We start from the raw sequence: 17,636 nt of genomic DNA on the forward strand, positions 1-17,636 counted from the left end.
GTCATGATTAGTCTATTTCATAGATTAAGTTACTGTTAGGTTTCATTAAATTTTTAATGTTTTCCTCCTGATTTTAAAAGTAATCATCTCTACGTTTCCTTGTATTGAGAGTCTGTTATCAAAAATACATACAGCATCCCTTGATATTTTCTGTGAAAATAGGGTCATACCTATAATCACCATCTGTCTCCCTGAGAATCGCCCCTTAAAATTCAGTGATTTCTGAAGCCTACAAAAATTGATGACCAGCTGCCCCATTTGAAATGGCATTGAGAAGATCCCGTCTGTGTCTTCTCTGCAAAGAAGCTGTGGTTATAACCAGGGATATCAGTAATATTTAAACAAGAACATCAGTAAGTTGTCAGACATGATGGCATTGCTCTTTGTAAGTTTCCTTTTTCTGCTCTGCACTGTTCCATACCCAAAAGTTTCCTTTATTGAGAGTTAATTTGACTTAAATTGATAAGATTTTGATGTGGTGTGGTATCTATAGGCATTGCAATGAAAATGAAACTGCACATTTTAGAAATATTCCTAATCAATGCTTTTTCTTCCTGAATCCCTCTTTTTCCAAAGGGAACGTGTTGAGAATACCAGTCACCCAGGAGAAATGCAAGTAACCATTCAAAATCTAATGCCAGCGACTGTGTATATCTTCAGAGTGGTGGCTCATAACAAGCATGGCTCCGGAGAGAGTTCAGCTCCTCTTCGAGTAGAAACACAGCCTGAAGGTAAGCCTTCCACCTGTCTGTCAGCCCCGTTGTAGGTAGACCTATTTGAAGGTCTACCTATGTGTAGCCTTTAACACCATAGTAGTGTAAAAGATAATAACAGTTCCTTGCCTTTAAGGATCTTATGAATTAGGAGAGATAAAATTAATTCACATCAAACAGCAAATAGTGTAAGACAATATAATTCTGATACATTTTCAAGTTTTATTGAGTCTTCAAGACCTAGCTCAAATGCCTTCTAGAATCTTTTTTCTGATCTTGTCTAATATTGTATCTTTACATTTCTAAGGTACATCATCACTTTCTTCCTTGAATTCTGATTATGAATATATCTCACTTTTTCTAAGATTTTTTTATTGCTTTTTAGGGGGAGAGGAAGGAAGGGAGAGAGAGAGAGAGAGAAACATCAATGAGTGAAACATTGATCAGCTGCCTCCTCTGCACACCCCCTACCGGGGATCGATCCCACAACCCAGGCATGTACCCTTCTCAGGAATCAAACCAGCAACCTTTTGGTGCACGGGACACCTGAACACATGAGCCACACCAGCCAGGGCTATATCTTATTTATTTTATGGCAAAGACAGAGTCTTTGTCAACTTTATATTTCCCGGTGTCTAATGTAGTACCTTACACATGAAGTAGGTATGTAATATTTGTTATAACCTGGATTATCTTTATGTATACCACACTCTTCGGAATCTCCTTAAGGCTTTATTTTGCATGTATAGTCCTTTGTGTTAAATACTGTTACATCCCATTACCTTTCTTAAGATTTTCTGCAACTGAAATGAGTGTCAGGTTGATTTATTTTATAAATGTCTTATATGTCTTAGTTTTTATTGTAAACTATAGGCCTGAAATTGTAAGAAGTAAATTATAATTAATGCTTTCCCATAAGGCTTGCTTCTACACTTTTCCCTTCTCTTAACATAAGCCACTGTTTTTCATCATAGCCGTCTCCAGTTTTCTTTTACTGTTAACTGCACTAGTTTTTGAAGTGAACAAACTTCCAGTAACAAAGATTTTACTTCACCTATGGGTAACATAGCTACAAAACATTTGTGGAAGCTACTGACCAGGGAACTAAACAGATTTAATGAATTTGCCAGTAAAACTATGGAAATAATTCAGAGACTTTACGTGGTCTGATAGGTGGAATAAGTAAGTCCAGAAGCTATGGAACTTCACTTCCTAATGCTGTAGCGGATCATTTCCTCATCCACTGTTTATTGAGCACCCCCATTAAAGGCACTACACAGGTATTAGAGGTGCAGGGGGTGCACAAGACAGGAAGTCTGTTCTTAAAAATGAGCAGTCGGGATCGGAGGCCACTGATCACTTGAGTGATAGAGCTTGAAGACCAGGAGTCTAACCCAGGCAAGAACAAGAGGGCCATCAGAGCAGCAGGTTGATTTAAGGGAATAACGTGTTTTCATTAAAGGGAAAGGATGCTGGATTCTATAGTTACTGTGTTCAGATAAGAGCAGGAACAGTCTATTAATAGATTTCAAGCTCAATTTTCCTCCACGAACTTTTATGAAAGATGCTGGGATACCAGACAAGGAACAGTTACTGTAAAGTTAGGTATATCAAGGCAGGTTCCTAGGAAAAAAATGAGTGTTGGCCTTGAAGCATTGGACTTAGAGCAAGCATTCTTGGGGAAGAAAACTGCATGACCCAAATCCCCAAAATAGGATCAAACTACACGTGCAAGGTGAGTCATGATGAAAATAAAGGAAAAGACCACTGGATCAGATTCAGTGTTAGAGTTCCACCCTGGAGCTGTGAACCTTCTGAAAATACATAAAAATATTTGTGTGTCTGTACACTGTCACATTTTCCTTGGGAAAGAGCCTGTGGCTTTTATTATCATTTCAGAACTTATGAGTCAAACTGTTGAGAACCATTGGACTAAAAGGGTCATTGTCAGTTTAGAGATGAAAGAAAAGGTGTTAGCGACAGTAGATTTATTCAGTGCCTACCATGTGCCAGTCACTGATACGAATATGGGTCAAGATGTGAAGATCGATTTGACTTCTGTCCACAAGAAGCTTACAGTCTGGTACCAGAGACAGACAAGCAAACTGGCAGAAGTGTGATATGCTGTCATTATAGTCATTTGATCAAGGAGTTTGATTAAAAGAAAGTCCTTTAAATGACTACAGATGGGAGAGACGATAGATTCTGGTGAGGGTGTTTTAGGGATGGAAAGTGACTGTAACATGCTTTGGCTAAAGAGAAGGCTTTAGTGGAGAGCGATTTGCATTTCACCTGGAGGTACTCAGCCTATGTGGCTCTTCAGTGCTGGATTAGCCCTTGGAAAATATTTTACACATTTAGCTTCACAAACCAACTTAATTTTTTTCCATTTATTATGTCGCTGTACAGCTGAAATGAAAGAATTTATTAGCACCTTTTTTGGGGATCATATTTGCCTATGTTTAGGTTAGCCAATTAATGTACTGAAAATTCTTTCATGGGAATTTGGGGACTATTGTTTTCCTTCCCCTTTAATAAGTTAGAGGAAAATTTTCCATGTCAGCGGGAGTGTTACAAATCCCACCTGTCAGGCTGCACAAAATATGCTCTTAATATTAAGTGGAAAAGCATGACTCATGACTAAAAAAGTAAACAACTGTCAGAATAACCGTATTCAGGTTTCTCTACTTTGATAGCAAAACGAATCTTAAGCTGTGGTGCTGTTATTTAAGAAAGCCAGTTAGTTTTACACTTTTTCAGTTTTTTTCCCTTTCCTTATATCTGATGGGTGTCTGTTACAGAAACACTAGCACCAGAGAAATTGTTTTCAAATACAGTGTCAAGCAAAGAGTAGGCATTTGCAGCCACCCAGGATTTGTATAGAAACTAAGGCTGGAACCTGTCAGTAAGACAAAAAGAATATTATAAAAATGTATGTGAGACGTTGTAGGAGTTTAAGCTGGACAGTCAATCAGTCAACCAATTACTGAGTCTCCCAGTCACATACTTCCTAAGGAGGGGGTTATAATAATCTCCTAACTGATCTTCTTGAGTCCATGTTTTAGAATCAGAAAGTGCTCAGTTCATGGCTCTAACACTCAGTTACTTCCCATCACTTGGGAATGGTTAACTTCTCAGCCTCATCTGTGAATAGGGATAATAATACCCATCTCACTTGGGTTAGCACAAAGATTAGATAGATATGATTTAAATACGTGTAAAGCACTCAGTTGCTGAACTGACTGCAAGCAGTCAGTTTTGTTTTCTTACCACTTTTCTTCCATGCATGTGCTTCTATATTCTTTCAAAACATATATCAGATCCTGTCATGTCATGATCCTGCGCATAATTTTTCAGTAATTATCTAACACCTACAAGAAATAATCCAAAGTCCATGGCAGGGCATTATCCAGCTCTTGTCATCCTCTTCAGCAGCATTCTCTCTCCCACATCTACTCTCTGTTTCAGCCTGAACCACATAACACTGTTTTCTCACATGTTGGTCCCCATTTACTGGAATAATTTTCCCCTTGGTATCTGAGAAAACTATTCATTTTTCTTGCTCCGCAGAAGTTGTCACCAGTCTTTCCCTTTCTTACCCCCACCCTCCCAAAGCAGAGGGTGTTCTCTCTTTCTATTTTTGTTACATTTGCTACTTAACTGTTGGTAGTTATGACATTTGTAACTATTTGTATAGCTGACTTCCCTCTAGACTGTGAGTTCTTTGTGGACAGAGACTGTCCATGCCTGCATCCCCACTACTTGGTAAAAGGAGGCTCTCTTTTTGTGATGGTAACTTTATATGTGCTGCTGTCCCACTGCCAAACAGAGTTTATAAGCTAAAAGAAGAATTCTGTGGTGGTCTTTTTTTTTTCTTTTAATAAATTTGAGATTCTTTACAGATAAAATTTGGTCTTAATTTAAATCATCAAAAGAGAAATTTGTTTAATTATATAGTATCCTAAAACCACTTCAGTTAAGTCCATTGTTTTCTTAGTTTATTGTTTTTTAAAAATGGCCATTATGACATGATTACTGAGAATGGTTATTGAGGAGTACAGGAAATTTCATTTATATCTTGCTCTCTTGAAATTTTTTTTCAGTTCAGCTCCCTGGCCCAGCACCTAACATCCGCGCATATGCCACTTCCCCTACTTCCATCACTGTCACCTGGGAAACACCATTGTCTGGCAATGGGGAAATTCAGAATTACAAATTGTACTACATGGAAAAAGGGACTGACAAAGAACAGGTATAACATAAAGCCATTTTTCTTTTTTTTTTAATTTATTTTTCAATTACACTTGACATTACTAGTTTCAGGTGTACAACATCATGATTAGACATTTATATACCTTACAAAGTGGTAACCCTGCTAAGTCTGGTACCCATCTGACACCATACATGGTGATGTTATGAAGCCAGTTTTTCAGTCCATTGATTGGAATAATAGAGTTCAACTGTATTTTCAAAACTTTAATACTTGTTAGTCTAGAAATATGAGATAAAAAGGTATAGGAAATGAAAAGTTGACAGATTGTATTTCTTTGTGCCAAGGTTTATTCTGTAGATTGTACCAGCAAGGATAACTAGACACCAAGCAATATTTCTCAGTAAATTGGCAGTGTTTATGATTAATCCTCTTTGACAAATAACATTCTGTATAAAGGATAAAAATCAGTATTGTGTCAAATATAGAATTTGTATAGTTCATTCTTTTTTGTAACATTTCTTTTGGTGTGAGTTGTGTAAATGTAAATTGTTTTTATTTTACTCAAGGATGTTGATGTTTCAAGTCATTCCCATACCATTAATGGGTTGAAAAAATACACAGAGTATAGTTTCCGAGTGGTGGCCTACAATAAACATGGTCCTGGAGTCTCCACACAAGATGTTGCTGTTCAAACATCATCAGATGGTCAGTCTTTCTTCCTTTGGAACAAAATACTCTGCTTGGGGGCCCTGGGGGCATAGTAGTAAGGTCATGGGCTTTGATGTCAAGAAGATCCTGTTCAAATCCCAGTACTTGTTTTTCATAGTGTGACTTTGGTCAAATCACTTAACATGTGTGAGTCTGTTTCCTTAATGTAAAATGTAAAGAATACCAACTTCATTGGGTTGCTGAAAGATATAGTGAGAGATCATAGAACATGGTAGTGCCTAGTACCAAATAGCTTCTTGGTGTGTTTATTCTTAGTAGGGGCTTTTGTATAAGTAAATATTGTTGCTTGTTGATAACACAGACTATGCAAGGGCTGTGAGGCTAGCCTTGCTCTACTTAGCAATCACATTGGCATGCCAAGTAGGTCTTTATAATTCCTCAATGTTTAGGACAGTTTCATTTCTCACCTGTAGCTGAATTTCCAAGTTAAGTTATATATGTGCATATACCCATTACCTAAGAGCAGTATTTTTCAAACTACAGCTTGCTAAAGAGATTGAGTAGGTCAAGAACCAGTATTTAAAAATACATACTTTTACAATAGAACAGAGAATAACAGCATGTTATTGTATATATTAAAATAACAATTTGTACAATAAGTATTGTACAAATACTTAGTAATTGTATATATTATTTCCTGAAACTCACCTAACTCCAATGTGTTACAAAATTATCTTTTTCTAAAAAATGCATGTATATGTATATACCCCTTATATATACACATGCATGCTTTAAAAGCTATAGTTTGACTCCTTTAAGCAAATGTCAAACATAACGTCAGCAACAACAGAGCTGACTGACATCATGTATGTCCTGATATGAGACATTGAGAAAGACACAATGCCTATTTCCCCTATATTGTATCCCTGTGAAAAATATTTAACTTGAATCTGATCATGATGAAACAATTAGACATATCCAAATTGTGGGGAATTCTGCAAAAAATAAAATGAACTTGCCTGTATTCTTAAAGAATTAGTCTCATGAAAGAAAAAAGGTTAGGGATTCATTCTAGAATCTAGATTAAAGAAAACACATGAAATAATATAAAACAGATATGATCTTTTACTGGCTCCTAGATCTAGCAGTAAAAATAAGTAAATAAAGGACACTATTGATACATTTACTTGATGTTAAACAGGTATATTAGGCAATATTAAATATTAGATGTGTTATTAGGTATATTAGATAATATTTTGTGTTAAGATTAAATTTTCTGAAAGTGATCATTGTATTATAGTTATGTTGGAGAATATCTTTGAACTTAGGAGATACATACTGTAGTATTTAGTAGCGAAGTATCATGGTGACTGCAGCTGTCTCTCAGATGACTTGGAAACCATCTGTAGGTAGATAAATATGTGTTGTAAATATAGTGAAAATTAGAGCAGATGTGGCAGAACATTAATAATTGGTGAATTCAGGAAAAGAATACAGGGTGTCCCCAAAAATTTATACACACTTTTAACCCATTATTAATTCCAATGGATTAGATCTGAGAAGAAAGAAACATCAATTGAACTATCAGCTGTTAAAGTGTGTATACATTTTTTTGGGACACCCTCATATATGGTGTTCATTGTATTATTCTTGAATTTTTATTGTGTTCTCTGTACTTAACATTTTTCAAGATAAATTGGTAAAAATAAATACAAACTGTAGTTTGGTTAGCCAACCATATAAACCAATTGCTCAAGACTTTGGGGAAAAGTTGAGGGGGCTTTAAAATCTACACGAGCTAATTTTAAGTGCAGTAAGTGAGTTGGCATGTCGATTATAGTGCCTGTCAGGGAACTGAATGTGTCTGCGCATGGTGGTTAAGGGCAGCACTTGGGAGTAGATACATTTTGGTTCCTGTGCTATCTGAAATAATTACTGTGGACAAGAGATTTGAACCTCATCTATAAAGTGGGAATAATAATGGAAACCCCTGTGTGGAATTGTTATAAGGATTAAGTCCCTGCCATGCAAGAGCACAGAGAACTCTTAGCTGTGATGATGATGATGAAGACAGCAGCAACTATGTTGAGTGCCTCTGCAACTAAGTCAGAGGTTCTTAACAGGAAGATCACTAGAACCATTCATGGACTTCTTTCAAAGCACTGGTGCCTAAGTCCTACTCCACACCCTTTGAGGGTTGAGGCCTGATGTACTTTGTACAAGATACAACATTGAGCAAGAAATAGTCTCTGTCCTTAGAAGCCTATAGCACAGTAGGCACTTAGTTGTATACCTGGTCACCAAATGTCAGAGAAAGGGCAAGAGAAGATCCCATAGACGGACTAGGAGAGAAGAGCTAAAGTCAGCATCTGTGAGCAGAGAAGAAACCCCATAGGATTACTTGAATTCTCTGTGCTTGCTTTAGTTACTACAAAGGAATGCTGGAGGGTGTGTGGACCATAGACTTGGAGATACTCCTGTCTTATTTTCTAATATGTGAGAAACTGAAGTTATGCTACTGTCTACTTAAGCAACAGGCCCAAACTTCTCACATCTAAATGAGTGTTTCCTGCTATACAGGTCTCTTGGGAAGCCAGATGGTCACTTCACTGAAGCTGTCATTGCCTAAATAACTCTTTGCTTTACTTGGGAACTGCCTTCCAAACCAGTTTTGGAGCTCCACTAGAAAGACAAGCTCACCGATTTATGTCCATCCCATTTTGGACTTACAGTGACATTGCCCACTTCATTCACTTGCCATATTCATTAGACTTGTTTCCAGAAAAATTTGTGGCTCTTGGTGATGAGGCTATCTTATCACCAGGAATGGTCAAAATAATATGTTGAAGGTTCAGAATGTATCAGGTCTACAAAAGTCAGTCACATCCTTGAAATAATTATCTGACTTCCCAAAGGTACAACCTGACTTGGGTATGGGTGCATATATATGAAGGTGTTTCATTTTTTTAAATGAATCAAACATGACCGCACCTTACCCACACACTACTGTCAACACGAGGGCACTGATAGCTGCATTTAGACCTTCAGGTTGCATAGTCAGCATTTGAGATGTGCAATTGTTTGAAGTCCTGCCAAGAAGAGTCAAATGATGGTGACTGAAAAAATTTTATTTATTTTTTTGTCTGTCCAGTTCCCAGTGCTGCTCCTCAGAACCTGTCCTTAGAAGTAAGAAATTCAAAGGTAAAACTTTATTACCGTTGCTCATTTTTACTGGTATATTATTAAGACTCAGAAGGGCTTATAGAGAGGGAGATTCTTTATCAAAACAATCATTATCAGGAAATAAGGTGACCTAGCTATTGTACTTGCAAGTAAAGCTGGGCTTAGAAACCAACTTCAGTTTATTCTGTTTAACTTTACTGCCTTTTTCTGATGCCAAAATTACTTCGACCTTTCTGCAAATTTATTGGTATTATGTAAATCATTACTTTCTTGATCTTAACGTCCAGAACCTTGGTGATTAGGTATAAGGAAGGAAGTTGTTTATGATACCATAGTCCCTTCATCCTGTGAGATGAGCCCAGTGTGAATATGCCTGATGGTTACAGATGCTAAAACCATCCCTCCTAGTCATGCTCACTATACACTTAAGGCATGTACACCTCTCGAAAGGTCCAGAGCCCCTTCTGGGCTACATAAACTGAGTTGTTCAGTCCTTTCAGAAAGTACTGTTGGACTCCTTTTCCTAAAAAAACAACCAGCTGTTAATTATTGATCCCCCTTTAGAAGAGTTTTAGACAGAAATCACCTAAGTTCAGCTGTTCCACAATTGAGATAGGAAGAGAACCTTACACCTAACAATAGTTTACTTTCTAATTCATGTGCCTATGACCTTAGTTTTCTTCTGAAAACTTTTTTGAAACTTTTGCCCAGTGTCTTCATTCTGGCAAAACATCCAGGAGATCAAAGGCCCAGTGTATACTGCCCACAAATATAATCTCTCACTTTGACCATTGGGGGTTTAAAATTAAAAAGTACTTTTGAGTGATTTATATTAAATAACTTAATAAAACTAATCACCTTACTGCCTTTATGTTCCTTCTCTTTACACAGAATTCAGGGTAATAGTACATAAAACAGGACTAAGCTTTTGACATATTTTCGTCTTTCCCCTATAAACTTATTCTTTCCAGAGTATTATGATTCACTGGCAGCCACCTCCTCCAGCCACACAAAATGGGCAGATTACTGGCTACAAGATTCGCTACCGAAAGGCCTCCCGAAAGAGTGATGTCACTGAGACCTTGGTGCCTGGGACACAGCTCTCTCAGCTGATTGAAGGTGAGCTGCTCTGCACATAGGCAAAGCTGGGTGATGGTATCTGTCTCAGACACCGAACTATGCTAGTCTAATTACCGCTTGGAGCTGTTGACTTGCACAAAGTAAAAATGGCTCAAAAGAATTTGTAAAACTTTGATGAAAATTAATGGAAAACACTCTTACAAGTTCTGCCATATCTGAATGATGAGATTGAGTTTTATTTCCTTGTGTTTTTCTGTATTCTTTGTTTATATATCTATATAGATAGATATATTGCTTTTTTGTAATCTGAAATAAAAGTTAAAGCAAGCTATATACAAAGAACTTGCTCATTCTAGTTGTTAGCAGAGTGTACAAAATGGTTTTTATAACGCTGACACCACTCGTGTGTATGTGTCCTGAAACAATATTTGTGAATAGCTATAGCAGTGCAATAGTCATTCTTGCTACTAGGGACACAATAAAGTTTTAGAAAATTCTGTGAGGGATAGCTTCTCTTCTGTGGTTTTTCCTTTATGTGCATCAGAGCAGGTGGCATAGCTGAATGCATCTCTAGTATGGATTTCCCCTACAGATGACACAGAAACACCCCCTTCCTTCCTCAGTAGAAGAAATTGATTTGGCTTAGCAAGGGCAGGTTGGCTTTGCAGGAGAACCATGGGAGGGAGATGAAGTGCTTTTTGTTCTTCGGATATTTGGGTCTGTGCTTACAAAGAAAAGAGACAGATGTCCTTAAGAAACCCTTTTGGGGTTTCTAGCAGAGCTGGTAGACAAAAACTATAAAAATTGGAGGTATTGTCATTGTTATCCAAGCCCTGAGAATTAATTTATCACCCTTGGGGAACTCTAAGCGTTCCATACATTGCTTCCCTCCTGGGTAGACATTGAAAGGCTAAGAGGAGCTTGACATCAACCACTTGCCTATGCCCCAGGGGCCAGGTTCTTGATAGAACCGAGATCTGGGGTCAAAAATGTAATGAGTCTTCCCTTCTTTATGAGTTTCTAAATATTGAGACAGCCAATGACAGTGAAACAGTGTACTATAGTAATCTAGGAAGATTTTCTCCTTACCCCTTATCTCATAGATGGGACTGACTCCTTTCAAAACAGGAGAAGGTGACTTGTCTCCACAGGGCCAGTCTTCTCCTTTCTGTAGAGTAAACATTGCTGCTGTGAGTGCTGCTGAGAAACCTCATTAAAGAAGCATTACTGTAAAATTGCTCACAGATGTTCTTAAAAACCAGTTTCTGGTTTTACTTCAAATACAGTTAAGTAACATTTCCCACCTGTAAGGCTTTTATTTTGAATATTTAACAGCAGATATTTACAGTATACCAGGTATTGTTCTTGTTGCTAACAACATAAAAATAGAAGACAGTCCTTGCCCATGAGAAGGCTATTCATTTTTTCAATGAAACATTTGATATATAAGGAAAATACCATTTTCATGGTAAAAATAGATTTTTCTTTATCAAGAAAATTCTTGCATTTTAAAATCATATTTAGATTGATTCATTTGTTTAACAGACTTTATTGAATTTTTATTGGCATGGGCTAGCACTGGGTGTAAAATAGTGAGCAAATTGGAGATCTTTGCTCTCTCAAAGCATTGGCTTGAAGCTTGATAAGCATTAGAGAATAATACGGATGACCAGGATCCTGTACTGAACAGTAACCATATGGTTAAGTTTTAGCCAGCAGTAATTGTCGTTTCTTCCTTTTGTACCACTTGTACCACTTAACATTTTCTGCCATATCTTTATAATATGATTTGTGTTCCTTAGTTTTGGTCTGTGAACTCCGTCAGTTACTTTGGGGAAGAGGAGCTCTTAACCTCTTTACATTTGGGTCTCTTGCACATGCTCACGTGCACTCTCTCACTTGCTCACTTGCTTTCTTACGTTCTAACTCTCCCCAAAGGGAAGGGCATGATAATCTGGTTAAATTCTTTCAGAACCTCTGTTGAGCCATGTTTGCTAGTAGTCCTGATTGTTCCCTGTTAACAGTTGTAAATACATGTACAGCCACTCTGGCTCTTTCTGGTTCATGTTTGCAGGGAGGAGACAGGGAGGTAAAGTGACTTGGGCCCAGCCATTTTGCTTGTCCTTCTGTCTTGCTTCTTGCTTTCTTGTGGGCAAACATTCAGGATGGTCTGAAGAGAACAGAACCTCCCATCTCTCCTCTTACACCATGTGACAGGATTGATTAAGTAAGCCAGGGCTCATCCTGGCCAAGTTCTCTTTCAGTAGCTCTCTGTCTCGAATTCCTGTACTGTGTTGCTGACCAAAGATCTCAATATTTGGATATGTGGAGGTAGGATAGTTTTTCATAACCCTAATAAGACCTACCACAATGTCTAGTGTTTAAGTGCTCTAAAAATGCATGCATGTGAACTGTACGCTTAAAAATGTTTAAAATGGTAAATTGTATGTATATTTTAACACAATAAAAAAAAATAAAGAAAAAATGGATTCACAAATATATGAATAGCTGACCATATTATTGACTCTTGCTCTACTTTGTAGGGTAGACTTTTACTTTTTGAATCTTTGTTGCCTTTGATACATTGGTAAATCATGTACTTCATTAGCTGATAGTAAATATAAAAGGTTGTATAATAGAAAGGCTTTATCCCTTTTTTATATATTATGTATACTTATGGGCAGGTAGGCCGTGTTTGGTGTTTAAAGTTTTTTCTCTGTGGTTGTGGCGTGACTTAGAGAACAGAGGTAATATGGTAGGAGTTACATCTTGCATTCTTTTCTGATCTTCTGAGACCAGCTGATTTTGTTCATTTGTTATAACTTCCATTATCCTTGGCTTCTTTTTGGCCTTAGCTTCCTTAGTAACAAAATGAAGGGACTGCATTAAATGATCTCTAAAATGCCTTCAAGCTCTTTTTAAAAAATCTGTTATCTCCTGGGAGCTTTACTTATTTCTGTTTTCTTATATTATGTGGGCTTCAGCCTCTGCTTTAGAGGTGGGAGGTCCTTTGTGCTGTATTTATGTATTGCTTGCTTTGTATTAACTTTAACTAAAATTTTATCAAAGTAGTAGCTATATACTGAGTTGGTGGATGAGATACTTGCTTTAATGAGATTGTTAATCTTTTGTTTTTCTAAAGCTGTTGTTTCAACTTGTCTTTTTTGTCATTTGGGTCTCAGGTCTGGATCGGGGGACTGAATATAATTTTCGAGTGGCTGCTCTAACAGTAAATGGCACAGGCCCGGCTACTGACTGGCTGTCTACTGAAACTTTTGAAAGTGACTTAGATGGTAAGAACAATTGGCAGGATTGGCACAAGCAAGGTACTAACTGTAGTCAAGTGAGTTTAACTGGAAAGCCATAGATTTGGGGTGTACATTGCTTTAATCTGTGAACTTTAATGTATTATATTACTGTCATTCCTGTAATGCAGCAAGTTTCCTGGTCCCCGTTTCCTCCCTTCTTCCCCACCCCCACCCCCGTGGCTTTTAGAGAACTGTCTCTTTAAGCAGAACCAGAACCAATGAAAAGGTACAGGCACCTTATGTCTGTTTTTCACCAAGGCCATTAAGTGTATAGATGATCTAAGTTGAAGCTGAGCCACATGAATCTTGTCTGTATTTCATTAGTTTCCCTTTCCCTTCGTCCTAGGCACCTTGCCCTTTTTCTCACTTGTTTATTCAGTCCATATGGGGGGGTGTATGCACCTTTATCAGAGACAGGTGCTGTACTTGGGAAACAAAAGGCCCTGGGTCCTATTCTAATTCTTGGTTTACTAATTTTTAAATTAAGATAGCAATTTATGCCTTGAAAGATACTGTAAATTGCCATCTTTTAAGCCTCTTGGTCTCCCACCATTTAAATCAATTTGTGGCTCTAAAGCTTCATATATTCTGACTTACCGTATTACTTAGGGGAGAACATAATTAATACTATTGCTGTAATGTGATACTTGATTACCAGTTGAGAACAGGCTTCTAATTAGTTGGCGTTTCTGCCTGGTAAGTTTGGGAATCAGCTGTGGGAACGAGAAGAATGGGTAACTATTGAAAGTCAATTTATTTGTTTTTCTCTATTGGACAGAGGTTCTTGGATCGCTTTGTCTTCCCTTCCAAATTAATATTGCAGTGTTTAGTATTTCAAGCTGTTTGGGTTTTGTTTTCCTTCTTAGAATGCAGTAAAACTGTGGCCCATACTTTACTATATATACGTATTCTCTTTGAATTCTTGGGCATAATGGAAAAAACTTAGCTCCAAATAATTTGGCATGAGATTGAACACCATTCCCCAAGGGTGGTGAAATATTCCAAAGGAAGATGGATCTCATCTTGCTCTTATAATTTCCTCCGCAGAAACTCGTGTTCCTGAAGTACCTAGTTCTCTTCATGTCCGCCCACTTGTCACCAGCATCGTAGTAAGCTGGACTCCTCCAGAGAACCAGAACATTGTGGTCAGAGGTTATGCCATTGGTTATGGCATTGGCAGCCCACATGCACAGACCATCAAAGTGGACTATAAACAGCGCTATTACACCATCGAAAATCTGGGTGTGTATGCTAAGTAAAGGAAGTAATTGCACATGTGATTGCTTTCCTTTTACCTTTTTATTGTGTGATAATTTTGTTTTTATAGAAAACTGAAAAATAGAACAAAGGATTTCTGTTAATCATTCACTCAGATTCCCCAAAGGTTAACATTTTACCACATGTGCTTTATCATTCTCTGTCTTCCTATATGTACTTTTTTTCCCTCTGAACCATTTGAGATTAAGTGCAGATATGATACCTCTCTACCCACTAGTACTTTAATGTGCATTTCCTGAAAACAAAGACATTTTCTAACATAGCCACAGTACAATTACCAAAATAAGAAAATTAACACTGACACAGTATCTATAGACTTTATGCATATTTTACTGGCTGTCTCATAAATGTCCTTTATGATAAAAGAAAACATTGTCCAGGATCCCATGTTGCTAAAGACTGCGCAGAAAATCAACTAAACATGATCCCAAATATTAGAAATCATAGAATTTTGAAATAATTGAAATTGTTTAGCGTGCTGAGGAAGAGAAATGGGGTGTAACTAGAGAGGCTAATCCAGTTTTAAAGGGATGAGCCCTTGAAAATGAATAGGCAGCCTAGCTGGGCGTGGCTCAGCGGTTGAGCATAGATCTAGGATCTAGGAGATCTCGGTTCAATTCCCAGTCAGGACATATGCTCGGGTTTCGGGCTCGATCTCCAGCAGGGGGCATGCAGGAGGCAGCCGATCAATGACTCATCATTGATGTTTCCATCTCTCTCTCCCCTTCTCCCTCTTCCTTCCTCTCTCTGAAATAAATAAAAATATATTTAAAAATAAAATAAAATAATAAAAAAATGAATAGGCATTGTCTAGGTAAAGAAGAAGGGTGGCCTGTCCCCAACCTAGGGAACAGCTGCACAAGTGAAGGCCCAGTATTAGGAGGCACACAGTGCTCACTGAACTGAGAGATGGAGCATGCAGATCAAGGCAGAGTGGTGAGAGGCAAGTGTGTATAATCAATAAGACTTGATCATTTGCATAACAGTGGAGGAGGGAGAAGAGAGGTCTTAATAACTCCCAGGTTTCTGACTTGAGCAGCAGGGAGCATAGAAGTGCTATTTATGAGCTAGGGGACACTGGGGCAGATCTGAAGTGGCAGAAGAAAGAGATTTGAGACATCTAAGTAGAGATGCCAGACAGTTTAATCTGGAGGTTTGGTGATCAGAAGGTCTGGACTAGAAATAGGTATTGCATTTGATGGCACATACATGATAACCCAAGCTAAGGAAATGACTAAAAGCACATAGAGAGAGAGTGAAGAGTGGGAATAGAATGGGGGCTTGAAAATGTGTATCATGGTTGCTCTGCCTCTATCCCCAATCTCAGTAAAGGACTTTCACCATCTATCATGTTACCCAAACTATCCATCACCTTTTCCTTTTTCCTCACCAGTCAAGGACTAAGTCTTGTTGATTCCATTTGTTGTCAATTCTTTCTGCCACTGGAAGACCAGGTTCCCGTTTGTATGACTCAAGAGCGGGCCACCAAGCAAAGTAGCTATTTTAAGCTTTTGAAGTAATGCAGACCATTTGAACTGTGACCACTTTGGGAAACTGTCCGACTGCCAGAAGTGAGCGGTATGGGTCAGCTCACCACTCTGCAGCACCAGTGGGGCCCAAGTTTTCATTTTGGACTCTGGACTTTTGAAATACCCATCACTTCCAAGCCAGTTGTAATTCGGGGCCATATCTTATTCTACCAAGAAGTCTGCATGAGGGCTAGATGAGGTTTGGAGTGCCCCCCCCCCCCCAAGAGTTAAGGACATTCAGCAATTACTGAGTTAACAGTTATCTCCTACTTCTCTACCTTGGCTGTTCCAGTCATTGTCCTTGTGCTTCTGAGAAGGAAAGGGGTTTGTTTAATTTCAAACTTTATCTGTGGGCTTTCAACAGGTGAAAATTCTATTTACTCATTCTAATGCAAGCCCCACACTATACAATAACATCACTAAACCATCAATTAGTTGAGGCCAAGAGAATTCAAGCACAGCCATACTCCTAGTACTAACTCCAGGAAGTTGATCCCAGACAGTTTTTCTACACAATAGTATCCCCTTATTCACTGTTTCTTGGTTTCAGTTACCCACAATAACCAAGGCCTGAAAATATTAAGTCAAGAATTTCAGAAATAAACAATTTATAGTATTAAATTGCACACCCTTTTGACTGGTGTGATGAAATCTCTCCCTCAAGGGACCTATCCACACAATATGCTGCCTGCTCATTAGTCACTTAGCCGTCTCAGTCGTCAGTTTGGTTATCAGAGACAGACCCCATTTACATAGCACTTATTACAGTACGTTATAGTTCTACTTTATCGGTTATTGTTATCTCTTACTGTGCCTAATTTATAAATTAAACTTTATCATAGGTATGTATGCATAGGAAAAAACATAGTACATGTAGGGTTTGGTACTATCTTTGATTTCAGGCATCCACTGGGGTTCTTGGAATGTATCCCCTCTGGGGCCTGCTGTACTGTGTACGTGGTCATCGCACATTTCCCACACCACAAAATATTCTCACATAAAATATTTTTAAATCTTCCCTCCTGATTTCCTCTGCAGTTAAGATCATGCACAGTCACCCATGAATTTTTTAAACTCTGTAGTGAGAATTTTTTTTAAGTATTTTGACTTATTTCCTTCAGATCCCAGCTCTCACTATGTGATTACCTTAAAAGCATTCAACAATGTGGGTGAAGGCATCCCCCTGTATGAGAGTGCTGTGACCAGACCTCACACAGGTAAGGTATACTGTCCATCTCTGGTCTTCAGCTTTTTTTCCATCAGCTTAAGTAGAATGTTGGCATGAAGCCTGCCACCTAGATATCAGTGGGAGGAAAAGTATATGGCAGCTTAGGGCACAGGCTTCAAATAGGAATATGGGCTTTCAGTATGCAATGTTCTGTTAATTCCTGTTTTACTTTTTAGAAACTATTAACAACCCTGTCATGTAAACAATTCTATGTAAATATGTAACACATTTTTTTAATGTGCTGGGATCTAGAAAGCATAGTTGTGAGAGAATTAAGTGATTCTTCATCTTTTGGTTTTTGTGGATTATAACTAAAGTGAGTCAAAAAATGAAAAGATCTCCATATCTCTGGAGGGATTATATAGGTTACTGATGATAGCAATAAATGTATATGATTGATAAATCCAAAATTTTCTTCACTAGCCACCTGAGTTG

General features: G+C 37.9%; 1 protein-coding gene across 5 annotated transcripts in view; it reads left to right on the forward strand.

Annotated features, from left to right (window-relative positions):
• NEO1 (neogenin 1) overlaps positions 1-17,636 on the forward strand; it is a 273,254-nt gene that overhangs the window by 219,891 nt on the left and 35,727 nt on the right. For all 5 annotated transcript variants that reach the window (XM_081130188.1, XM_081130191.1, XM_081130187.1 and 2 more), the window contains exons 9-16: positions 577-731; positions 4,817-4,965; positions 5,493-5,631; positions 8,747-8,796; positions 9,750-9,897; positions 13,041-13,151; positions 14,214-14,408; positions 17,095-17,190. In XM_081130188.1, coding sequence (XP_080986314.1) covers positions 577-731; positions 4,817-4,965; positions 5,493-5,631; positions 8,747-8,796; positions 9,750-9,897; positions 13,041-13,151; positions 14,214-14,408; positions 17,095-17,190 — 1,043 coding nt within the window. The remainder of the gene's footprint in view (positions 1-576; positions 732-4,816; positions 4,966-5,492; positions 5,632-8,746; positions 8,797-9,749; positions 9,898-13,040; positions 13,152-14,213; positions 14,409-17,094; positions 17,191-17,636) is intronic.

The sequence above is a fragment of the Miniopterus schreibersii genome (assembly GCF_964146895.1).
Source record: "Miniopterus schreibersii genome assembly, chromosome: 1".
NCBI classification, from domain to species: Eukaryota; Metazoa; Chordata; class Mammalia; order Chiroptera; family Miniopteridae; genus Miniopterus; species Miniopterus schreibersii.